Source organism: Crocodylus siamensis, chromosome 15 (assembly GCF_052110815.1).
Source record: "Crocodylus siamensis isolate JL-2025a chromosome 15, ASM5211081v1, whole genome shotgun sequence".
In the NCBI taxonomy this organism is placed as follows: Eukaryota; Metazoa; Chordata; order Crocodylia; family Crocodylidae; genus Crocodylus; species Crocodylus siamensis.
Genome location: NC_143409.1, coordinates 43948151 through 43974629, shown reverse-complemented (window position 1 = coordinate 43974629; position 26479 = coordinate 43948151). Strand labels below are relative to the sequence as shown.

The 26479-nt window shown below is 43.5% G+C and overlaps 1 protein-coding gene and 1 long non-coding RNA gene across 4 annotated transcripts in view; both read left to right on the top strand.

The window, feature by feature from the left end:
- The first annotated feature begins 794 nt into the window (after positions 1-794).
- On the top strand, positions 795-4303 carry LOC149852492 (uncharacterized). The gene is made up of 4 exons (XR_016439355.1): positions 795-1184; positions 2097-2269; positions 2412-2549; positions 3057-4303. It is a non-coding gene; the product is annotated as an uncharacterized LOC149852492 (long non-coding RNA).
- An 18974-nt stretch (positions 4304-23277) lies between these two features.
- Positions 23278-26479, top strand: part of NEO1 (neogenin 1) — a 389148-nt gene continuing 385946 nt past the window's right edge. For all 3 annotated transcript variants that reach the window (XM_090029933.1, XM_090029932.1, XM_090029931.1), the window contains exon 1: positions 23278-23512. In XM_090029933.1, the coding sequence (XP_089886059.1) occupies positions 23422-23512 (91 nt within the window). In that variant the 5' untranslated portion in view covers positions 23278-23421. The remainder of the gene's footprint in view (positions 23513-26479) is intronic.

The window sequence follows — 26479 nt, the reverse complement described above, 5'->3', positions numbered from 1 at the left end:
TGCCTTTCAAAATCTTTGTTACTGGTACTTTATTCAGAGGTAGGTGTTTGGGGGATAGAAAAATCCTTCCTCCTCTCTCTTCCCCACCAGTATATAATAGCAATGTCGTATAGGTGCCTGGGGCTCTGCATTTTGGACCCTTGGCTTTGGCTGCTTTCTTTTTCTTTTGCAAGAGAGAGAGGCCTCTATTTTACATTTCATACTACTTTCACAGTATGCAATGATTTATAACGGAAGTTACCTTATTAATGTCAAGGGCAGAATTGCTACTGACATTCAAGCTGCAAGAACGCATGAAAATCATTTAGTTTGCTGTTGCATGATCCACACAGTGAGGGCTGTTAGCTAATGTATGTATTTCTTTGTGTTTCCAGGCTGGACCAACTCTGCATGACGGTTTCTGGGCCAGTGGGTGAAATGCTGCCAGGCTAGCTCTAATCCTGAGTTTTGAACCTCAGGGTAATCTCAATCAACTCACCAGTGCTCAGGTTTCCTTGTTTTCGGACTGGAGGGCTGTTCAGCTGAAACCTCCCTCCTCTCCTTGGGGATTTACATTGCCACAAGTCTTCATTTTTTCCAGATGTTTTACCTAATAAATTAGGAAGTCTCATCGGAGGATTTGAATCCAAAAGCTGTTACCCTGACTTCAAAGGCACAGGCATGGAAAGAAGGGGAGCAGATATTGTCTACAAATCCATAGTCATAATGATAATAAAAGTGGTTGTTCTAGACTCAAGCTCCAGCATGTATTCTGTGAACAGCATGCCTCCATAGTGATTAAATAATACGGATAGCTTACCCTGATGCTGTGTGAACCTTTCACCAGCCTTTGTTTAAAACATGTTCTACTAAAGTGATATACGGTGCAGAGAAACCATATGCCGTTAAGCAAAAGCGGGGGGCAGGGGTGCTGATTGTGAGACACGAGGAGCTCTTCATACTGCTGAACTGAAGTCAATAGGAACTTATTCAGCATCAAGCCCCATTTTTTCTCCTCTGCTCATTTTCCAACTTGGTGCCAATGGAAGCTTTTTTCACTCAGAAGAATGAATGGCATAGCTCATAGCTATATAATGCTTTGATGATAAAAACATTTTATGGTCGCAAAATAGGGATTGGACCTCTTATTGCTGGTTTATTCCTAAATCAAGAACTTATTTAGAAGAGATTCACTAAAATGTCAGGTAATTATCTGCTGCCTAAAATATATAGCACACCATTTTTTCTTGCTGTTGTATTTGTACTCTTCAACTGGGTGCTTGGTGCTATGAGAACTGGAGCAAGTTGTTACCAGTGTGTTTTTAATTGCCTGTAGCCCAATATATTTGCTTTTGGGTAACTGTAAGTAGTATGTAGTGAGAAATGTTTCCATAATCCTGATTTATATAATATGGTCCTTAAAAATAGTGTCTAGGAAGGAGGGATAGGCCAGCAATGAAGGAAGTGTGACACTCTGGAGACCTGGCTTGGATTCTCTGATTGCCGGTAAATCTCTGGAACCACGTCAGATAAGTCATGTAGACCTTCTCCACGCTGCTTCTCTGCCAGGCCTGGGAGTGCTGCTGTGCAGTGTGCCCCTCTCACTCTTCCACACTCTGCATACTCAAAATCCCCCCAAATAAGACTACATGATAGCCTCAGAGCAACCCTGAACATATGTCCAAAGCTGCTTTCAAAATGTCTGTCTCATGCATGTTTACTGGCACATCTCAGGGTAGCTCTAAGGTGACTACACTGCCTCATTTCCAGGGTTCAGCAAGTAGGCAGAGCAAGTAGGCAGGGCGGGTTTCACGGTAGAGCTCCTGGGCACAGCAGAAGAGCAGTCTAGACAAGCCTGTTGTCTGTCTGTGTGAGTAAAATGGGGTAATAGCACTTCTCTACCTTATAACCTTCACCTCTAATTCAGAGCACCAAAGTGTTACAAAACTATCACGGGTTACACATGAAACCATGTATGTGTCTATGATAGAGACTTTGGAAAATTAATTTGCCCTAAATTTAGGGCCCTTTTCCTTGTGCTCCAATTAGCAATGGGGCAAAGGGATGATAAGCAAGAAATTATTCTAACTGGCTCTTTTTTCGCTTGATTGTTTCAGTTCCTTAAAGTTGCTGCTGGCCAGCTCCTCTTGTGTCACCGCGGTTCCTCAGCAAGCACCATGCTGGGAAGTCCCAGAGGCAGGGAAGACCTGCTGCATTATTGAAATGTCCATGCCAACAGAGGAAGATTCATTAAGTAGAGTCTGCATTATTACATGGTGCTCCTGACAAGGTTTGTTCCCCCTTCCCGTGTGTGTGTGTGTGTGTGTGTGTGTGTGAGAGATAATGATAAAGTCTTTATAAGTATTGTTATAAAACTAGTATATGCCCCCCTCAGAACAACTGTGCTTCTCATTTACGTGTCATCCCCCCAGCACCCTAACGCTGCCCCATAGGACAGCTCCACAATCCATCATGACTGCCTGGGATCTGTGACAACCCAGAATGATACGTGCTGGGTCATCAGAACAGAGGAGGAGCAGCACAGCGTGACTTTAGGAGCCTAAAAATAGGTACAATAATTTTTGAGCTGAAGGCTTTCTCCCCACCCCCTCCCTCCCCCAGCCCTTGCCATTTGGTATACTCAGCACATAATTGTCAAGATAACTTTAAAAAAACACAAAACGCATCTCCCTATAGAAATGAGCATGTTTATTAGTAGACATTGTCGCTTTGGTGGCAGGATGAGTTATGGTATCGCACACTGAAATAACTCCACGTGACTTCCAGTGACACAATGGCTTACAGGTTTTCTGCGAGCAGTGGGCGTGGAAAGGAGCACTAGTCATCTGCCTCGCTATGGGGTAAAGAATCATATACGGCCAGACATGCTGTAAAATGAGGAGCCAAACTCCTTTTTGCTGGATGGCTGCTCAAGTACTTGGAGTCACTGTAAATTGACTGATTGAGCTGTGAATATAGCACGTTATATTTTATCTCTGGATTGTTTCTTCCCTTTATTCTGTAACTCTGTAAATCTCATTTGAACTTACCACACCTTTTTTTTTTTTTTTTTTAAGTTTACTCATTGGAGTATGTGCTAGACCCGGTCTCTGCCAAGCCTAAATAAACTGCATTTATAAAGGAACCCTGATTATTCTGGACAGGAGGGGTTAGATTCACAGAAGTCATATTCTTTGAAAAGGTCTGTTCCTTTGGTAGTGACTTGTTTGAAATGGATTCTACTTTACTATGCCTGTTAAGCTGTTCTCAAGGCCACACAAAGGAGGAAGGATTGTATAAGGCCGTATAAATCAAAGTTTGTTATAGGAATGTCAAACACTGCAGCACACTGGTGTGTTAATAGCAAGCAGACAAGAAGTGCGGTAGTAGTCAGAGACAGTTAGCAGAAGCAATGAAGCTAGAGAGTCCAATTCTCAAAGCAGTCTACAACAGCTGGGTCCAGCAGACCCAGATGTAATTCTGTTGCTGCTGAGGGGGGACTGACCAGCCCCCACAGCACATTGTTAAAGGACTTCAGTGGTCAGATGGGAAGGGCCTGGAGCTGTCTTTCTGGTCTAAATTGCTACCATTAGATAGGCTCTAGAAATGATGCGATGGGGCAGATGTTCATCTCACCAAGAAGTTCCATTATAATTGGAACTAGTTAGCACCTGTTCTGCTCTCACTAAGGCAGAAATCACTCTATGGAAGTCACTGGAGATGTAGTGGGGTGAACTAGTGAGAGGGTAGTTGGGACCCTGAGCAGAAGATGGTAAGGTGACCCTGTCTGAGGTTCTCTCTGGTTAGTTCATTTTGCTGCTAAGATCAAGTGTAGTATGATCCAACAGCCTGGGACCCCAGCAGTGAGAGCGTCCTGCATGCCTGCTGTGTCTCCTGCTGCTACGCCAAGCAGATGCACTGCCTTATGGTGTCTGACATGATCTGCTGGTCCTGCAACATCTACATAGAGCACATCATGGGCTATCGCCAATACACCAACCCCGCCAGACCAACCACCACTGGACCAGACCCAGAGAGGACCACCTGAACCCCCCTCTGCCCCAAGGGACTCCAAGAGGAACCTTCAACAATAGACCACCCTGCTCCACCTGAAGAGGACCCCCGCAATGAGACTCTATATGGACTGAGACACTTTCTCCAACCCACTCCCTCCATCGCTGCGGACCATTGTACGGGTTTGTGTGCATCTATCTTCTTTCTCTCTCAGCGCTGTGAACCCCCTGCCTCCCCTTCCCCCACCCCCTCCCTCGCCCCCAGGCTTAGTTGGCTAATATCGTATGTTCTGTAACCTGGTTGCATTCCCCTCCTCACCCCCACCCCTCTTATGTTACTCCCTTGCTTGGGTGATTTGTATTTCCCTACTGGCTTTGTCATCTTTTTGGTTCGTGACTCTTAACATCTACTAATAAAATTCAATCTGTTCTTAACATCTCTTGAAGGCTTAGGACAAGCGTAGTGGCTTGTTAACCTGGCAGGGGAAATACCATGTATCTGTGTCCAAGAAGGCAGTTTTCCTGAAGTGCTACCCAAGAGAACTGTTCTTGTGATATGGTTCAGTACCTGCCAAGGTGCAGTGGCTTTAAGCCCAGTTTATGGAAGTGGGAGTCTCCTCCCTTGCTTGCTCTGAGGGCCTTATGGCTAAGGGGAAGCAAAACTTGGGGGCATCTGAACCCCAAACCTCTGGGCTTGGGCCTGCACGTAGGATGCCTGCCAAAGGGTTTGGAAACATCTGAAGCCCCAGGTGGGCTGGAGGATGTTTGTTTGCCAGTAGTAGGGCCACTTGTGGTTCTGGACACTTAGATTTGGCATTAGTTTTGGCTAATTTGGCTGTGGATACTAATTAAACTTAAAAAAAAATGTTGCAGAAGAAGAAAACTCCCCATCTTAGTACCTGCAAATCAGAAAGCTTCTCTCTTGCAGCCACAGTTTTTTGGCAGTGGCAGGAGGAGGAGGACAGCACAGAAAAGGAAACTAAGTGAAAAGTATGGGAAACCTTTTAGTCAGCACTTTAGATGTAAGCTCACAAATAACATTTCCTATACACTTAATAGCCAGTATGCTATGCACCAGAACCTGTTTACAGTTGCATTCTCCCTAGGCACCTCTTTTTGCTGTGGACCCAGCACTGCAGCTGTAACTCAGGCCCTTGCTCCTAGTGAAGTCAGTTGATGTTTTGCTTGGAAAGGGATGGCAGGACCCAGACATGTCATTGAATCACAATATATGAGGCAACACTGGATTCTACCAAATACTTTTCTAGGCCTTATGTGGAGATCCAAGGCCATAACCTGATCCTGTTAGTGGAATTCCATGATGTCCAAGTTCATAATATATTAAATCTTAAGGCTCTTATGCTCTTCTTATTCTGGCAGGCTCCCATTGAAGTCTATGAGAATTGTAGCAATAATAGCTGAGTAAGGACCATGGCAGGCTAGAAGTCCAGGCAATGAACATGTTCCCAGTTGATCCCATAATGTAGGGGTCCTGTTGGGCTTCTTTGGGAACCCCAAAGATTCATCTCCCTTTACCCCCCTCTGATCTTTAATGCTCAGGTTTCATGACTGACCTTCTGGCAATGCAATGCTGGATAGGGGCTGTGGGACCCCTTAACTTTTGGGGGTGCAAATGTAAAACATTGCTCCACTCCCACCTCAACTCCTATCTGCTCCAATCCCATGACTCTGTACTAGGCCAGCATGAAAACTTTCACACACCCAGATGTTACTCATTCTCCTAGAATGTAGGAGACAATAAGCACTTTCAGGCTCCTAAGGATCACTATATGCCAGTCAAGTTCTGTCAGTCACTCAAGGAAAGGAGTTTAGCAATCTCAATCCAGTCCCTGTGGTATGCGTCCATTTCACAGAAGAAACCCCTGAAAAATTCTGAATTTGGCAAGGTTGACAAGAAAGTAAGGAAAGGGCCAGGCCAGACCTAACGGATGTATTGAAGGTCAGAGCAATGGTGCCCTAACAAAGCTTAGTAAAAGCCAATAACTGAAATAGCAAGTAGGTACAACAGTTCAAGAGTGAGGTTCTGTGGCAGAGCTGGGTAAGCTCCAGGACTAGAACAACAGAGGTGCTGCAGGGCAGAACTGAGGTGCCTATTGTACCATGAAAAGGTATGGCACAAGAATAGCAGGTTGGATATAAAATAAGGTGCATGTCCAGAGCTCTGACACTAGGGGAATCATGAACAAATGGTTAGAGTGATCTATATAGGGACCATAACTAAACTGATAAGGGGTAATGGCAGAATGGGAAGGACTGAAAGACAGCCAGGCACTTGTCAGCAGTTTTTTGCTTCTCTCTTCAAAAACTAATTCAAATAACTGGAGAAAACGTATTGGCCAGACTCCTAATTTTAGATCTGATATAGAAGGGATAGCTATTTCAGAAAGACAAGCTAGCTTTGTGCCTTGCTCACAGTCAGGAAACACCAATCACGAAAGCATAGGGGATTAGGCACATGGTGCCCTCTGGCATTGATGCCTAAAACTTTAATTTTGCTTCTGTGAACATTGCCAATTATACCCATTGTGCATATCAGCAGTGCCTCTAACTTTCCTTAATACCTTTTTACAGGAATCAAATGTGCTCTTATATGGTGCTTTTCATGCTTGAGGCGGTTCAAAGTGCTTTGCTAAGCACTGTAATGAGTTAGATCATGGTAGTGCAGTGGGTGTGCACACAAGTTCAGTGGCAGTCATGTGCTCTGCAATAATTTGGGCAGTCTCTGCTACTCAAAAGTGTTTTACTTATTGAAGGAATGTCAGGCAGGACTCCTGTTTATTCTCTGGAGGTCTTTGATGACCTTCAGCTTCTATGCAGACAATGACATATGAGAAGATAGAAAAGAGACCTCGCTGATGGCATGGCACTGTGGAGCACTGGAAGTCTCAACACTGCACTGTAGTATGGACTGAAAGGTAGGTAAGTGCCTGAGACCCGTTGCTGTTCCTGTTTATTTTTAAGAGTGAACTAATGCTCTGCATTTATATAGGACCTTTCAGCTAAGGATTTTGGAGGACTTTGCAGATGGTACTCTGCACAATGCCACTGTAAAGAAGTGGAATATCATGGCTCAGTAGGAAAAATGAGGTGGGAGAAGGCACTAGGGTTCAGTTCCAAAAATGGGCTTATGTGTCTTAATGTGAGACTGCAGCAAAATGTGGATGCCAATGGCTAAATTTTTAATCTTGGAAACCACCAGGCAACTGCATAATTTTGGAAGTGTCTCCACTGTTTAGCATTTCAAGTTTTGACATTCAAGATGCCAAGGCATCTAAAATTCTGCTTCTGCATTTGCCCAGTAGTTCCTCAGTCTTGACAAGGTTAAGTACCTCCGTACCTAGTTGATGTCTAATTTGGATTTAAGTCTAAGTGTTCCTCTGCCTATCCTCCCTTGATGTGGTGGGCAGGCTCTGTAAATTATTGTCCATTTTCCTTTTTGCAGAAAATGTTATATGAGCCCTACCCCCTTCCCATGTATATCTCTCATGCTTACATGGTCATAGGCCTCATGGCCCTCCCTAATACTAATTGTGGCTGTTGGGAAACATGCAGCATCCACATTTGGCTGGCATGAAACGTCTCAAAAGGGAACAAAGTTTTTTCCTACAGCTGTATGATTAGAGCAGCCTAATTATAAAAGCAAATGGTAGTTAAACAAGGAGATGGTCCTGCTTGAGGTGATGATGTCTCTGCAGACACTCCCTTTGTGAGTTCCTAGATATACAGAAAGTTGGGCCTTACTCTTTCACATTGCTTAGCATTGCTTAGCATATTCAAGCTGCAACAGGAATTCATCTGCACTTCAGAGGGTCTTCTGTTTCCTTTCCCCTTCCCACACTGCAGTAGCACATACATAGCAATGCAATTAAACAAAGAACAAGTTTCTTTGGAGTCTCCAGTGTGCTGGAAGGCAACTAGTCTTGAAACTCCTCCCTGAACAATGGTGGAAATTTGACATTTTGCTAGGCTCATTCACTGGGATTAAAAGGAATATGCATCATTGTTCAGCATGCCCCCTCTCTGTATTTTAACTGCAAATAATAATCCCTTTACCTAGCTGTTATTGGAAGATTTCAAACTGCTTTACAAAAAAAGTGACCCTACTGACATGAACAGAATGGTACACCGAGAATGAGGGCAGAACACAGTTCATTAATTAATTAGGCTTTTTGGCAGCCCTGGAAGGTAAGGATACATGGCCCCTTCCTTGAACTGCTGGAGTGGGAACAGTAGGAACAGTACAAAGCAAAACTAAATGAAAATTCTGTCTCTAATTGGAGCCATAAGAGACATGCAAGGAGGCCACATATAGGTATCAGCCATAGAAGTTGGCTAGGACAGTAGGGCAAGCTCTTCTGGTAATATGAAACAACCATATCTGTATCCTGCTCCTAAATGAAAGCCTACTGTGGGGACAATGAACTTCTGGCTTCCATTGAAATCAGTAGAAGATCTGGGTGCTCTGTCAGGAGTTTTGTTAAGAGTTGCATCCCACATCGATAAGACATCTTGCCCAGTCGGGATCTCAAGCTGGTGGTGTGGGCGGCTAAGTTAGACACAAATTACCCTCCATAGTTCACCCTACCGTGGAATCTTTGAACCCCTTCCTTGTTTCTTTGGGCAGGTGTGCTGGTAATAGTGTCAGCTTCACTGTTATCTCCCCGTACACCTTGCTGTGTTAACCCTTTCCTCAGATATTTTTATTTCTGCTATGCAGAATTTACATTTTTGCTTGTTTACCTTTCGCTGTAGTTCTTTCCAAAGCTACTCAGAGCCTCTGGTCAAGATCTTCTATATTTCCTCCCAATTAAAGCATCCCCTCTGTCAAATTTACTTTCTCCAACACCATAAAAAATGTGTTATATTTTCCTGTGAAGCACCTCAGGTGCCAAATGCAAAGCAGCGAGCAGCCTGAGGAAACAGCATCCCCCAAAGGGATGCTGAATGTGTACAAATGTGTACTATGTTTTTCTAAGGGTATCTGTCAGAATCCTGCTGACACATCAAGTACAGACAAATATTTGGCATCATCCATCTCTCCAAACATTTCTCCCCTTTTAGGAAGTAGGAAAAAAATCCCTCTTTATATTTATTTAGATCTTTGGGGTTTATATGTAAGCAAAAGATTATTTTTGATGCTTTCCTTCATTGACCAGCAAGTATATCCACTCTGGTGGTTCTACTTGCCCTATGTTTCTCAGAGCAATAAACCCATCCCATTTTTCTTATAGCCTCTGACTTGCACTTTCCTAGTGTTATGAAGTTTGGAATTGTTGGGCTCTTTTACCTCTATTTTTAATGTTGTTGATGGGTTCCCTATCCCCTGGAAGATATCCTCAGACTCTCCCTCAATATTTTAGTGCCTTAGCCCTTCAATGAGTGCACCTCAAAGGCTTGACACACTTTTAACTATCTAAGAGGAATGCTTTTCCCTCGGTACTACTGCGTGTTGTATCTTTTTCAGTGTGTTTGCCTGTTCATATACTGGTAGTTCACTGTATGCCCTTACTGGGCACATCTACACGTGCAGTCAATGTGCACAAATAAACTTTGGATCTTTTTGCAGCATGTGTGCAGCATGTGGAGCCCAATCCGAGGCTAGAAAGGGACATGGGGGGGGAGGAGAAAGGTCAGCCTGCCAGCCCAAGGCTGCTCCTACTGGGCTCCACATGCAGTGGAGGGACTGGCTAAGGCATGAGGTGCTTCAGCACAGGGGCTGCTGGCTGGTTAGCCCCACACTGAAATACTCCATGCCCCAGCTAGCTGTGGCACCATCTACATCTGTGCTGCTGCCTGCAAAAAACTCTGCAGCAGGGTACACTGCATTTATAAGTACTACCGTATTGCAGAATTTATTAGTTTTGTGCTCCCTAATTGGACACAGGGCTCCACATGTGGTCTCACCAGTGCTAAATAGAGGGGAAAAATCACTTCCCTCAGTTTGCTGGCGACGCTCCTACTAATGCAGCCCAGTATGCCATTAGCCTTTTTTCCAATAAGGGGATGCTGTTGACTCATATTCAGCTTATTGTCCACTGTAATCCCCAGGTCCTTTACTACAAATCTGCTGCTTAGCCAATCTATCTCCAGCCTGTACCCATGCATGGGATTCTTCTGTCCTAAGCACAGGACCTTGCACTTGTCCTTATTGAACCTCATGAAAGTATCCTTTACTGAACTATTAGATAACTTTCTTTAGAATGTGTTTAAAAATGGCAAGCATAATACATTTATTCTATTTTTAATAAAATAAAAACATTAATAGCAGTAGTTACAGTAAACATTCAAAACACTAGCAGAATACCAGAACTGATTTTCTTTACATCTACCTTGTCCAAATAACACTTCCTTGGATACCCTGGCTCTGTCAGATTAATTAAGGATTGGCTGCAGCTGGTATGACAGTCAGTCCCAAAAAGACCACATGAATATTACCTGATCTTTCAGGAAGAGCCTTGAGATCATAAAGAACAAGATTTACTAGTATTTGCATGAAAAGTTAGACAAAGCTTATAGATCTTAAAGCAAAACAGCCTGAAAATAAGGACTTAAAGGTCTACTTCAGTCAATTCGGGCTATAGAAGGAGTACAGTAGTGCTCATGGTCTACTCCTTGCATCTGTGCCATCTTTGATATCTACCTCAGAATGGCCTGTCTACACACAATACCATCTCTTCCCTTCCTAGAATTGAATGTGCATTCCAGATGATATAGAAATAAACCTTAATCTCACTACATCATATTATGTTTTTGCATATTGCATAGAGGTCTTCTTGTGAAAATAATTCCTCACCACATACATGTATGGGTGTGTGAATTTGGGGTAAAGAGCACCTCTAAAATCCTAAACCACCAGATACCCCTTTTTCTGCAGATTTCTTCAGGCGTAGTCAATGCAAATTGGTTCCAAACTTCTAAATTCTTTCCTTTTCTTGGTTGCGAATGTTGCTGGCTTAATGCCTCTGGGGACTGAAGTCATCTTTCCTTTTCCCCAGAACACACTTGGCAAGGTCAGCATTAATGCAAACTTCTTCCACATTTCTTGCCAATGTGCTTCACCCTGACTGAAAGGACTGTGCAGCATCCTTCTTTCACCCTCCTAAGAATATCACCAAAGATGTTAATTGATAAAGTGGCAACTAAGATGATATTTTCTTGTAATGCAACATTTGTACATTAAAAGGTGGACTGGATCTTTCAGCTCATTTCCAGTAAGGCCCAAGCCAACCACCAGGTACTAACGATTTTCAAAAACAGCCATCTTTGCTGGATATGAACTAGAAACCAGTTTGAGGTTCTCACCTCTCCCGTTGCTCTATCTGGTGTTTTTGAATCATTGTATGTCTCATTTGGGCACAAGGTCCTATTCTGACCCCTCTGAAGTTCATTCCATATTTCTCAGAATCAATAAACTTCAAATGCAGTAGCAGAAATGCCAGCTAGTCGATAAGTCCAGTCTAGTTATGTTAGAAATAAATGCAGCTGTTGTTAAGGTTTCATTTTTCTTAAGGAACTCCTATTCAGGCATATCTGTTATTTCAATTAGCTTGATCTAGTGCCTTAGTCAGGGGCTGCAGCCTGTCATGTTCAGACTGTAATTTGATGTCTAAAGCTGCCAGTCAGGTACCAAGGAAATCAAGAAGTGGTAAAACCGCATTGTGACAGCAGATATACAAATCTTGACACACTTAATGTGCAGTATACCTGTCAGGAAGGTTCATGGCATGATCACTTGCATTTCACATCCCAGTGGAGTTGCATGCTTTGGTTTCCCACCTTTGATCACTGCCCCCCAGAGAGGCATGTGGAGAGGTGGTGAGATAGTGGTGTTTTTCCATAACTAGTTGCCCTAGAGGGTTTTGTTTTTTGTTTTTAAGTGAATGTAGTGTGTGTACAAAGCACTGGATTGACAGCTCAGGAGCCTGAAACACCATCCCTGCTCAATGTATATATAAGCTTTATCTGCAAGAGCTGTCAGTCTCACACCTTTCCCCAGCATGAAATTAATTTTTACTTTTTATTTTTAAATTACCCTCTTGTTTCCCCAAATTACTCCCTGGCCTGAGAACTTGAGCACCAGGATTCAGATGGAAGATAATGTGCAGAGTCACTGAAAATGGGATGAAATTTTGGCAAGGTTGGGGGAGGGCGTTGAGAGAGACAGACAGACAGACAAATTAAAAATCTGCAGGATCAGATGATTTAAAAGTCAGGTTTACTTGAAGTATACCTAAAACCAAGCTGGGTAACAGAAGTGCTTCTTAAGAAAACAGGATGATAGTCAGGTCTGCAAAGTAAACATCATTCCCAGCGGTGGTGCTCTCAAACACTGCTACATTGCTCTGGGCAGGCTGCCTCCTAAACCAGAAGGCTTGCAGCTGCCTCTGCATGGTGCTTGGAGTGTGTTAGAATTAGCCCTGCTGAGTGACAATACCAATTAGACTGCCCCAGCTAATTAGCTCAGCTGCTCTACAGTGGCTATACTGTACTGCTTCTGGGTTAGGAGGCTGCCTGCCTGCAACAGCACAATTGTGCCTGAGGGTCCTGCTGCTAGGGTTGGTAAGTTTACCATGTGGACGTAGCCTATATCAGTGTAGTAATGCCCTAGAGAAAACACCTTTAGGCCTTCCTCTGAGAGATGCATGGCCAAGGAAAAAAGGCTAGGCATAAATTCTGCAATACAACCCTCTGATTTCTGTGTCACTAGGGTGCGAGAGATTATACCCTGCCTATGCAAATAAATATACGTAAAGAACAGCAAAGTTTTGAATTCTATGGCGGCGTCCAGATGGCCATGTGGTACGTGGCATCGCACTGCATGTTCAACTCCTCTCTTCACTGCAAGGGAGCAGTGCAGGGGGGAGGGTGGCTACCCCTGGGTAAAATAAGGTGCTCAAGGACCTTGTAGCACACAGACAGTAGTGTGATTGGTCAGCAGCTGGCCTCCAGTGTGAGGTCGTTGCCAGGTTTTGGGATGGCAGTAACTTTTGCCATACGCCACTTCTTTGGGAGTGACCTTGAGTTGATGGGTCTTGTGTAGAACTAGGTCAGCCACACGCGAGCACAGGGCCTAGGTTGTTTCATGAATTCTGGTAAGATGTGGTGTAGTAAGCAGCACATCTTTCAGACTCTTTAAGACTTTTTCCCGTTTGGTGACTGTGAAGCAGTCAAAGCTGTTATAATCCACGTGTTTCTTCCAATATTGCCTCAGTTCATGATACACAATGTGCTTTGCAATGATTCAGCAATGAAAAAGTTTGTAATGCTCTATGGCAGACAAGGATCTTTGGGTAAATCTGATATCTTTTACTATCATACGTTCCCTCTGCCTGAAGAAGGGTGTTTGTACCTGAAAGCTTGCAACGAAGAATTTTTCCAATTATTTTTTCGTTGGTCTAATAAAAGATAGCAGATTTACCTGACAAACCTTGCCTGCCTATGTCCTTAGACTGACATGGCTACAACCAACACCCCTGAAACATGGAAGATATTGAATTTTGCTGTAATGCTCTATGGCAGTGGTTTTCAACCTTTTTTCATTTGTGGACCCCTAAATATTTTTGAACAGAGATGTGGACTCCTTTGGAAATTTTGAATGAAAGTACGGACCCCTTTAACTTGCAAGTGTGGGTATTCACATACTTTTGATTGGTCATTGTCACCTTTTGCAGACCCCTTAGACATAGTCTGTGGACCCCCCAAGGGTCTGTGGACCATGGGTTGAACACCATTGCTCTATGGGAAATCAGTGACATGTTACAGGAGACTCCATCACAGTGTTCTGAAGGCAGAGGGAAATTCGGGAACAGCTTTCCAAACAGGAGTTTCCAAATAGCTAACTAATTTTAAGATGGAGTTTAATATATTTTTATGAATGATATTATTATATCATGTGGTTGCCTGCAATAGTATGAGGCTTGATTCAATGACCCAGGAGTTTCTTTCCAGTGTTTTGTTTTTATTTGGCTATATTTCTGGAGGTTTCCATTCCTTACCCCTCTAGGTGTCTGCTGCTCATTCCAGCTTGTGCATGCACTGTATATCTGATTCTGAATATGGAAGTCCTAACAATATAACTGTTTTTGTATATCAGGATACCTAAAATGTGGAGCATGGTTGAGTGGTTAGATCAGGGGACTGGGAATACTTTGTTTTCATTTCCTGCTCTGTCATGAGTCTGTAAAACTTCTCTCTGGCTCTGCTTTCCCCATTTGTAAAATGGGAATATATCTCTACTGATTTAGGCCTACTTTTTCAAACTTGGGTGACTGCAGCTAATTGTCTGAATCCATCTGTAGGCATGTAAAGTAGTGGCCAGATTTTCAGAGGTTCTGGGCACCTACCAGTGCTGAAGTCCTGATCTCTGATAGCACTTAAATCAATGGGACCTGCAGGCTCAGCTCCTCTATAAAGGAGGGAGCACTGCTAACCTTCCACAAAGGGCAACTGTGAAATTCAATTAGTATGTGGAAAACGTATTGAGAGCATCGGATGAAATTCACTATACGTGTTTCAAGTACCCTTGATTCTTGGTCTGAAATTGTTTCCTTGTGTTTGATTTTCTTTCCCCAGAGGCAAATCTGTGTTTGACACTGCCTCCCCCCCTTCTGTGTCTAGCTTTGTTTCTTTCTTCTCTTCATTTTGAATTGCTCAAAGATTGTAGCACATTGTTGTGGCATGCATCAAAAGGCAGTGCACTCCAGTGGGTAGGGCATGGAAGAGATCTGTGAGCTTGCATTATCATGGACCTCCTGCATGACCATAAGTTTGCAGCCAAAACTCAGGAAAAAAAAAATTGAACCGGGGATTACTGATGGTATTTCAAACATTATGGCATAGTGTCAGCTACTGACATGGTATCAGATCAGTAAGACAGACAAGAATCTCAGGGTGATATCCTCATCCCATTGAAATCAATGGCAAAATTGCCACTGACTTCAACAGCACAAGGATTTTATCCTCAGTATATTGATGCAGATGTTTCACTGCTTCTGGATAATCAGATCACTGCAGCCAACATCCTTTTTCCATACTTTGCTTGCAATAAAAGTTTTCCCCTCCTGTCAGATTTGGATTTAGCCACAATAATCCATGCATTTTTAACTTAAGTCATGTATCTGTGTCTGAAGCCACTGGCAGAACAAAAATTGGATTAGAACTTGGCAGCCTGTCCGCTCGGCACACAGGTCACTTAAAACATTTCACACCCAATGCTCTGCTCTTTCCTCTGGCTCTGTTGTACACTGGCTCAGTTTAAAGATTTCCGTCTTCATCTTAAAAGCTCTCCATGGAACTGGCCTTGGTTACTTGAGGGACTGTCTCAGCCTACGAGGTCATGACTTCCTGCAGCAGCTACACTGACTTGGAACCACACAGCTGTCAAGTTCGGGAGTGAAACAGGCATGTGCATGGGGGAGGTAAAGGTTTCTTGTCAATAGGCCTACTAATTTGGCACTTGCTTCTGGAAGAGATCAGGGTGACTGCAACCCTCAGTCCTCTGATCAAAATGCAAAACCCATGCTATGACCAGGTGAACTCCAACAAACTAACAAACATGACAAAAATTTAGTTTCTCTTGAGTGATGAATGAAGGCGGGTTGGGGGAATATGTCTTTTGATGTATGCTTTGGGGGTCAAGTTCCATGGTAGTAGACAACCTCAAGAGACAGCATCAAAAACTGGACATCATTATGAAGAGGAAGCTGGTGGTACAGATTGCACTTCCAACTGTCCTAAAGGAGAATCTACAGTATCAGTAAGCCTTAAATTGAATGGGCCAGATCTTTAACCTCAGTACAGAGCCTTTGTGCCCTACAACTGTTTGAAGCAGCCTCCTGAGGATTCTTCATTTATTTAGACATTCACATTAGCTTGTATGCTCAGTAGGATAAGGTCTTTGTAATGCTACATTAAGTAGTTAACAAATTCCCATGTTGATTTGTTAATTATTTAAAGAGCCTAGCTAAACTTTGTATGACCTTTATCCTAGTTAGCTATCCTGAAACCCTTTTTATTAAGGGCTCCCCACTCCCCAGCTCTCCTGGCCCCCCTCTGTGGAATTAGATAAATTTTACAGTTTGCACTTTTTAAAGTTTTCTCTTTGAGAAATGTGTGATGGCTACCAGGGAGAAAGATCCGCTGCTATTGTTGCATATGTTACTATACTTTTCCTTTTCAGATAAGCATGAGTTCACTAGAGTAACTCAGAGGCTGCTGGAAGTCTTGCTTACAGACATGCTTGCTGCTTGCTGGCCTCGGGACCAAAGAGCCAAAAGATATAAGACTACCGTTGTCCCTTAATCCTGATTTCACACCAAGCAAAGTTGGGTTGGGCTGGATAATCCAGCCTAATATGTTTGTAGCACTGAGGCAAGTAACATGGTTAGACTGTAAAATGAAGATCAGTTGCTTAAGGGGAAAACCATAAGAATGTAACTTTCTCAAAAACTGGAAACACAACAAATCCTGTAACTCCCAAGTTATGGCTAAATTTAAACAAAGATCTTGCCGAGCATGGAAATGCATATTTAAGGTCACCTGACCAACTTTAATGACACTTCTGTACCTTGCCAGAGTTCCTTCCTAAGCCATTGCTGCCCTTTGCTTTCAGGCAGTGTGACAAAGAAAGTTTCGATAAACAGTCCAAAGAAACGTGCAGCTTGTGACTACAGTCAACTTAAATCCACTTTTATTTGCATAGTTTGCCTGTGAAGTCAAGGTACTCTGGAGGTTATGGTTTTGGTTTTGTACAGACGTGCCCCTGTTGAATAGACTACCTAAGCTTTGGTCTGACCCTTGAGATGTTCTGAGCCCTTGATCAAATAACTAAGAGCCTAATGCAAATCTCATGGAAGTCAATGACTTCTTTATCGGATTTGGGTCAGGTCCTCAGTGTCTATAAGATGTTTCAAAATACACAAATACATTTGCATTTGAGATTAATTTCATCTTTTTTCCCTTGGATACGGTGATAATATTTTATATATACCCGTATGGTAACCTCTAATAAACAGAGAAAGACAGTTAGTCATGGTTTTTGAAGTCAGGCAGAAGGCAGGATAGGTTTGCATCTTGTAGACTAAGTCAGAAGTAAAACTTGAGCTTCTGTGAACCCAAGCTCACTTCATCAGATGCTTCATTTGCTGATTAGACCTCTGATTTAGTCAGTCTGTAAGGTGAAAATATACCCTGCTTTCTGCCTAATTTCTGATGAAGACATGGCAACACTGACCTTTTTCCAATGTCAGAATCAAGAATTAAGACACAAGTAGTTTGCTGAAATAATATAAAAACAGGGGCCCTTTGATGTGCGTATTGTGTAGTAATTTACACAGAAACTATCAAGTAGACTTAGATCTCAACTCAGTTTTCAGAACAAATGATGAGATGAAGATATGGCTTCTGGCCTTGCTTCAGAAATGCACTTGGACTCCTGCATAAGCTCATCCCTGTTCAGCATGTAAGCACGTGCAGAAGTCCTGCTGACTTCAAGACTCATAGTAGAGATGATATTTTTTATTAAACCAACAAGATTTGTGCAAAAAAATATTCTTTAATTGATATCATACCTACTATGAGTCCTGACTGCTTTTTGCTGTAGACCAGTACGGCTGTAACCTGGATACTGACTTCAATGTTTTTTCTTTAAGACTAACTGTAATTTGTAACTACTCAGCCTTAGGATTCCTGGTTCTTACCCTCCCTTATACAGTAAATAGATATTTACAACCTTAGAGCAAGCTTAATTAAGCTTTTTTCCTAGGGAATTCTTTTTAAAAAATAGTTAAAAATTACCCAGTGATTGGAGCTTGTAGACCATACAAAGACAGCCCAGACTACTACCTCATGGGGTTTCTTATGCCAAGCTACTTCTCAGTTATGGTAAGGCAAAACAAGAGCAAGAAAAGAAAATATTGAAAATGAGCTCACCTATTTCCCTGCTCCTTTGCCAATGTGCCTTAAACAGAACAGAAAACTTCAACCCTGGCATAAGACTGTGCCTATGGAATATAAGTAAAATGATTAGTATAAGTTCAGCAAGATTGTGCAAAACAGGATTTTAATGAAAGAATATCCTGAACTTTAATAACTTTGGGACTAATAGCTCTCTGTGAGAAGGCAGGCGCTTCACCCACTCAGCTACAGAGACTTTGATTGCAGCAGTTCTACTGTCTCCAGCCACCAAGGGATGAGTTATCATTTATGCATATAGCATGCACAATATGTTAAAGGAACACTTTTAAGTTTGCAAATGCCAGGATTAAGATTACCTGGGCAACCTGAATTTGTCCACTTTGTACATATGCACTGGTACAGTATTTAATAACATGGCCATGCTCCATTCTTTCCACAGGACACCTCTGTCTCATCTGCTGTAAAAAAATGGACGGTGCTCAGTCAGGATTTCTCTGTTTTCTCCTCACTCTTCAATGTGTGGGCTCCATGAGCAATTTACTTCCCAATTTCAAACATTTCCCTTGAAGATAGAATTATTAATTTCCTCAGCAGCTTTTCTGTGGTGCTCATGACAATAGTATCTGAGTACATTAAAATGCATATATTTATTTTCATAAGGCCCCTATGAAATGGGGGGAAGCAGATATTATTCTTATTTCATAGACAGGGAAATGAGGCTCAGAGAGCTTAAGTCAAAGCTATCCAGTAATTTGGGGGTTTTCCAATTGCAGATACTTATGACCTGATTTTTCAGACCGAATGATTACACAGCACTTAATATGTTCAAAGCATAACTCCCACTGACTCTGGTTACACCTGTGAGTGCTCAGCACTTTGCAAGTCAGGCTGCAGGGTCTCAAGTCAGGCATCCAGGAAATTAGTTAAATACAGTGAATACCTGTGAAAAGCTTTTGATTTAACTGGTTTGCCAAGCAGATTAACAGAATCTAGTGCAAACTAACTAGGGTCTTTTGAATATAGTCTCTTTTTTTGTAGTTCCTGAGTCTCTTATAAAAGCTGCAGTCCTTCCCTCTCACCAGAAAGTCCATCTTATGACATCGTGTTAACACCCACATGGCTCATCCACAGGTTCAGGACCCCAAGCTCAGCTGTATAAGCCTGTGCCACTTGAGCTAACAGAGTACGTGATAGAGAGGGTGGCTTTGTAGTCCTTTATGCGGTCTAGCACTAGGGGGATGAAATGCTTTACCAGAAGGTTTCACAGTGCTCTGCTGACAGCAGAGGAATGATGAGTTAGGAATCGTGGCTCCGTTCCAGGCTTTGGATGGGTGTGACACTTAGTGGGCACAGACTTTTCGGGCCATTTTTCTCAAGTCTGACCTCTTCTGCCCCATCCCTTCCAAGTTATCCCTATTCCAATCCTGAATTCTCATCTCCCTGGTCAGCTGTCGTTCCCTCCTAGGGATTCACAGAATCCTTGGTCAGCTGGTCTCAGTTTTCCCCTCCCGCGTCCTTGTCTGGTCTGGTTCTTGCCTTTCTCAGTAGCCTGGAAACACCTCTACACTCCCATTTGATACCTTCATTAACTCCCATTTACAAATCTTGGCTACTCATTATCTCTGTCCTCTTTCTCCCTGCCCCTCTGGATCCTAGTCCTGGTTTCTTTACCTAGCCAGTCCAAATATCCTCCATACTGAAATATGACATGAGTCTTTTCTCTACCCACTGGCTCCCAGCCCTAATCTGCTTAGCCAGTCATCCCCAGCAATCCCAGATGGTTCTCTCATCCCGTGTCCTTTCCCAACCAGTCCATCTTTCTTTTCAGCTCCCAGTCCTAGCATTTCTCTTTTCATCCACTAGTCTTCCTTCACCCTCTACGCTCCTGTTTTCCTCCCAAATAAAAGTCAAATCCTGTTTTTGTTCCCTGTATTTGATTCAGTTAGCTTCCTGCTCCATTCTGCCTGGCAAGGAGTGAGAGCAAAGGAAAGACAGGATCTGTGCTTGGGGTATTAAAAACACAGGGAAGACGGGTTTCATGCTCAAATTTGGCATGGATCAGAACAGCCAGGAACTGGAATTTCAGAACCTGGAAACCCTGGGCTGAGACATGCCCAGTGTGGAGCAAATCTCTGCAGACTGAAGACATGGCAGTTCTTTACTGTACATGCAGAAACTGCATTTGTTTCCAAAAGCTTGTAACTTGGTCAGTTATGATCTGATTCATATAAGAAATTTAAAAGGAAATTCCCAGATGCAAGGACCATCTGCCACCCAAATTGCAACACCTTAGCATTGGATAATACAGGTTCTCAAAAAACAAAAACAACTTCCATCCCCCCAAGCCCCTCACAACATCAGAAAGATTCCCAGTACCGTACCTAGACTCCTGGCAGCCCCAGGTGAATTTTTAGTATCGGGCCTTCCTTTGCCAGAGCTAATGATAGTAATAATCAGACAATGTAAAAAAAAAATTACCATTTTGTTCCCCCTTTCTGTCTGGGCCCTGGGCAGCCGCACAGTTTGCCCATGCCTGTGTCCGGGTCTGAAGATTCCCAAATCAAAACCATCATATTTCTCCTAGTGGCATTCTCAGAAACAGCTGAACTACTTTTGCAGAAATAAAAAAAAAAAAAAATTAGCTTGAGCTATGCACCAGACATGGAAAAATTCAGCCCAAGCAGTTAACTTTGACAAAGTTATAAGCAACTGAAAATGTAGAAGTGTCAGGCTTCCTTAATAGTAGGCATTACTACAGACTCCACCTATAATTTTAAACCCTATGTTTAACATAAATTAATCCAGTTCCTTGCTGGTACTCCTTCTGGCATATTACTGTTATTATGTGAGTGTTGTTATGGATAAAACTGAGCAATCCTAGGGTTTTGAGGAGGTAATTACTCTTATGTGTAGCAATAATCCAGTATATTTTGCCGCCAAATTGTCTTTTCTTGTTGGAGGACAAAGCTCCGTTTTTCTTACCTTAACACTTAACACAACATAGAAACTTAATAAAACAAATTTCTTACACACCTTGACCTAGAAGTATTTGTATAAACATACTGTACTCCATGGATTATTTGTACTTTGTAACAATCCCAAATTTCTGATCACAGAGCTAAGTGTCTGCACACATTTTGTTGGTATTTCACAATTTTCCAGTCTTTTTGATGCACAAAACATCACTTCAAATAAGTAGGTAGACAAAGTGGCATTTCATCCAGGACTAATCTCTCTATAATATGATGGTTGATGGGAGCGGTTTGATTGACTGTTTGTATTGTAATGAATCAAGGTGAATCATGAACTTTCTTCAAGCCATTGCTCAATTCCACTGAATTGGGATGCTCCTTTCTTATTAAAAATACAAGTGCACACATTGTTTCCATGGTAAAATATTTTTAACTAGTTCTAAAGCAGCTTGTGGTGAAATCACACAGATGGGGGATGTACACAAGCTAGCTGTGTTTCATGTCTTATAATGCCTCAGGGGTACGGCTATCTCATGATTACCACACCACCTCTTGAGCCTCAGTACTACATAATTTATACACTGAAAGAGACAATTCAATTAGCCAATAATAAAATGAGAAACAAGGATAGAATATATAACATACCAAAGGACAAAGTTCTGACACTGTTATTGAGAAGGGACAAACTTGAATGGAAAAATGTAAATATTTGTTTCACACAACTAGCCAAGGAGGGAAGAGTTTCCAGATCTTATTTTCTCCCTCCTAACAATAGAAGATTCAGCAGTCAGAATAAAACTGCCTGACGAGGGCACAGTACTCGTATGATGGCAATTGCTCTATGAAGCGAGTTACCCCCGAAAAGGACAGAAACGCAAGTCACTTGGTGGTTTCAGGGAACACTCAGTCCTTTCTTTCCTGGTCTTCTGCATCCACAAATCTCTTAGAGCTGTTTATGTTTTGGTTACTTGAGAAACACGATTCCCAGGCCAGTCAAGAGCCAACGTGGTGGAGGAAGGAGACCTCCAGCCTCAAAGAAACAAGTTCCTACAAGTTAATATTTGGAGGGGTTTCTTTCAGGCCAGTCTTCAAAGACAATGACTGAGGTTTTTTTCGTCTTCTCAGGAACCTGCAGTGTCATTATTCTTGGGTTTGCGGGTAACCCTCTTCAACCCTGCCCAGCCCAGCAGCTTTCCGTGTGCTATTCTGGAGGGACCAGAAAACAGAGCTGCAGATAGGGGAGGGAGCGGAAAGCAGAGCCACAGAGGGGTCAGGGGGCAGAAAGCAGAGCTGTGGATGAGATGTACAGGCAGTCCTTGACTTACGATGTTTCAACTTACAACATTTTGCAATTACGTTTCTAACTTGACACCGTTTCAACTTTCTGACCTCAGTTTTGACTTTACAATGCTTGCTCCGACGCGACACCATGTCAATGAACAAGGTCGCTGCGTCGCCCATCTCCCTGGAGAACATCTGTCCAGACTTCCTTGGACACTTTCTTTAAGAAAGCAGATAAGACTCAAGAAAAACCTGCAGCCGAGACTCCTGAGAAGACTCCAGCCAAGAGCCCTTCAAGAAGTCCAACCAAGAGCCTTTCAAAATGTCCAGGAAAGTCACCTCAAAGAAGTCCTTCCAAATCAATATGATTGTTAATTATAATATGAATACCTTAATGTAGCTATATTACTCATCTATAATTGATTGCGTACAACATTCTGGGGTATTTTTTGTGAAAACAGGGTATCAGGCCATGTTTCAGGAACCAATCCCCCATTTATAACATTGGTTCCTGTAGGAAAATCGGTTCCGAGTTGCAACGTTTCGACTTAAGACGTGGTTTTCAGGAACCGGTTGTGTTGCAAGTCTGAGGACTGCCTGCATTTGGTAGCCGGGTTGGTCCGTCTGAGGCAAAAAAGGAAATGCAAGGATGTAGAACTCGGGCTCAGGAACGACACCTTCTTTAGACCAACCGAGACACTGCAACACCAACAAAAAAGCTTTTTTATAAGCTCGCACAAAAAGACCTGTGTGGCGGTTTGTTTGTTTTTTTGCAGTGTCTCATCCGGTCTAATCAAAGGTATCATGTCTGAACCGCGAGCTCTAGGTGTTCGCGTTTCGAGCGGGGCAGGGAGCAGAAACCGGAGCAGCAGAGGGGAAGGGGAGCAGAAAGCCAGAGGCGGATCTCGCGGTAGCGGCGGAGGCGGCGGCGGCTCCGGGCCGGGTTTTCCCGCCTGCCGGGGGGGGCGGTGCCGGTGCGGGTAGGGGGTGCGGTGAGGAGCCGCGCGTGGGCGCCCCTGGCGGCGGTTGGCGGGGGCGCGCAGGCGCGGGCGGCGGTTGGGGGGCGGGGCGGCGCGGCGCGGCGCGGCTCGGCCCGGGCGGGAGTGGAGCAGAGCAGAGCGGAGCGGAGCGGAGCGGGCGCGCGGCGCTGGTCCTGGCCCGGCCGCCATGGAGTGACCCGGAGCCCGCAGCGCCCGGGAGGGGCCGTCGCCGCCAGTGCGGCCGGCTCGGGGCGCGGAGCCATGGCGGCGGCGCGGGGAGCCCGGCGGCTGCTCGGCGCCCTCTGCCTCGCCCTGCTGCTTGCCCGGCCCCGCGCGGCCCGCGGCCCCGCAGGTAGGTCCCGCCCCCCGCGCGGGGTCCGCGGCCGGGAGGTGCGCGCGTGGCGGCGGGATCGGGTCCCCCGCGGTTGCGGTTGCCGGGGGGGCGGGTCCGCGCCGCCAGTGTCGGGGCGCGGAGCGGCAGAGCGGGCTGTGGAGGCGCCGTGCGGGGTCCTGAGGGCAGGGAGCATGTGAGGCAGAGGGGAGGGCAGCCCAGGGCAGGGAGCAGACGGCAGAGCAGTGGCGGGCTGTAGAGGTTTAGTGGCTGGCCAGGAGGGCCCGGGGGGAGCGGACAGCAGAGCAGCAGAAGGGGCAGGGTGCACAGGGCAGACTGGCAGTGCGGGGGCTGGAGCAGAAAACAGAGTTGCAGACCGGGCAGGGGAAGGGGATCGGAGCTGCCCTGGGGCAAGGAACAGGCTTGCCAGCTGGGAAGGTTGGCCCCCACTGCTCCAGCCTCTTGCCCCCTCAGGTCCCTCACACCTACCCTGTCCTCGGGCTCTTGAGCTCATTGTTTTCTTTCTGAAGCCTGACTTTTTTTTCCCTAAGCCAGTTCTAAATCTTTAAATCACCTCCAGCTTGAAACCTCATACACGAATTAGTGTTTTCTAAAAACTAACCTTAAAAAGAAGTCGGATCTGCCAAATGTTATAGGATGTGCAACCCGCCTTCATAGAGCAAGCTGCTTATTTTGCAAAGCTTGGGTTTGAAAGGAGTAACTCATGTTCCTTTGGCAGTAGAAGGCTGCTGGAAAAAAAAATCTGGGTGCTGATGCCAAGGAATATCTCTACAATGTTATTGGCAAAGCTTTGATGTTTTGTCATTTAAAAGAAAAAGGGGGTTTTCCTACTAGTTAAAGTTTTATTTGTAAAATTGTTCGTCAGTCAGTGCTGTTTCTCATATGCCGTTGAATGTGAATAAGCTCTGCTGTCTCATGGTTTAAAATAAAGCTGTTTTAAATCACGTTGAGCTGAAACTTGGCATGCAGAGTCTCGGCTCAGGTTCTGCTCTGCGATAACGTGATGAGCCAGGGAGCGGTTGTAGGAAAACATTTATCTGTTTACAAAATGTGAGTTTGTTATTCTGTGCCTAAAGGATGGGATGTTTTCTTTTGGTGTTGTGAAACAGGAGATTGTTCTGTCAAAGATCAATGGAGCATGTGCAGTACTTCTCGTATTGTATCAAATCTTACTGTGAAATCAATATTCAGCTATCATTTGCGGCTTCATAATGATAAACTGTAAAAGTGCATTGGTTGGGGTGGGGGGAGAAAAAGAACATTTCGTGGTTTGAGAAACTTGGAATGAAATGGGGCAGCTTTTCTTCAGTGTGGTTGTTTGGGGTGGGGGTGGGGAGTAAGTTCATAAAGGGACTTTGGATATAACTTATGAAATAGTTAGTGGAGTTAATGCAGGAAGCCAGGACTTCTCTCAAGTTAGTGTCTGAGCTCATGGGCCAGTTGGTCGGACTCACTCTTGCTCTTTCCATCCTATTGAAGATTAAATCCTTCCAAGTGGCACCCTTTTAATAAGAGGGATGGAGATCCCAGAATACCCTGTGGTTAGAGCACTGTTCTGGGTGATGGGAAAAGTGGATTTGATTCTCTTCTGGCAAAGAAGGGGGTTGAATTCAGGTCCTGGATGAGTGCACTCAGATGAAGGAGGTAACACCTTTATGGATCCATGTGGAGCTTAGGTATTGAACTGTACAGGACTGTCAGGGCAGGTGCTTATGGGATGCCCAGGAGTAAACTCTAGTATTTTATAGTTTTAGAAAAAAATCAGTTGCTTCCTTGGTTAGGTGGCAGTAGAGCAGAGGTTTTGAGACCTGTGCTTTTGGACTTCAGCGCTGAAGACTTTCTGTGGATCTAGCCTTGAAAGTTCAGTGTGCAGTTTTCAACCCCTTCACAAACAGTCAGTCATGACTACCTAAAGAAAAGGGAAAATGTTACAGTATTATATTGCAATATAAAAATCATATATGACTTTGAAAATGTGCCTACTTGGATCTGTAAAGATTATTCTTAGTCATTGATAGCTATTTGGTTACCTTGTATGTACATTAAAGTAAGGTGATTATTCTCCATAATCAGGGCCATATTGATATGATACCAGACATAAAAATCAAAGCTGGGCAGAAAGAGACAAATTGTGTGTCAAAGATAAATGGAATCGGAATTTTTTGTTTATATTATTTCCCTTGTATACCTTTCACACTAATCTCAGATTAATTCTCACAAGTTTGATCTGTTCAAGTTTGTATCAACAATAGTAATATAGTAAACAGTGTAATAGGATGATAATTATGGAACACACACACACACAATGTATGCTCATATATTAGAATAAATACACCTACACCTGTAATTTTACTGTGCTATTGGTGTATATATGCATCAACTTTTATAATTTTCTATATTGTTTTACTAGTATTGTAAAATTACAAAAGCTGGTGTAGCTATTCTTATTCTTAATGGAAGAGCTAAGCTAAAGTAAGGTTTATACATTATTAAAATCGAGGGTTAGAGCCACTGCAATACTATGCTGCAGAAAAAAAGAAGTTTGGCTAGGTATAGAAGATGATGCTTTTTCAAAAGCATGTCTCACTGAGGTCAACCTAGTATAGTATTATCTTTTTAGCCTGTTGTTTTTGCATTTAAAAAGTTCAGAGATTGGCTTAGATACTCAAAAGTAATGATATGTAAATGCTGTAGAGTTCAGTAATCAATCCTTGTAAGCAGTAAGCATTTTATGTCTGTAATGGACAGGTTGGTGACTTAAGAACTGTATCACAAGCTACAGATAAGGGGGAGTAGAAAGAATCAAGTTCACCTAGGTTAATGACGTCACTTTTCACTATTAAGTTCCAAGCATTTTCAGGAAACTGTTCTGAATATACATGGTGTGTTGTGGTTTTTGCTGTGTTTTATAGAGTATCAAATATTGGGGTATGTTAGGGGAAGATTTAGCCTTGAATCTGAAAAAAA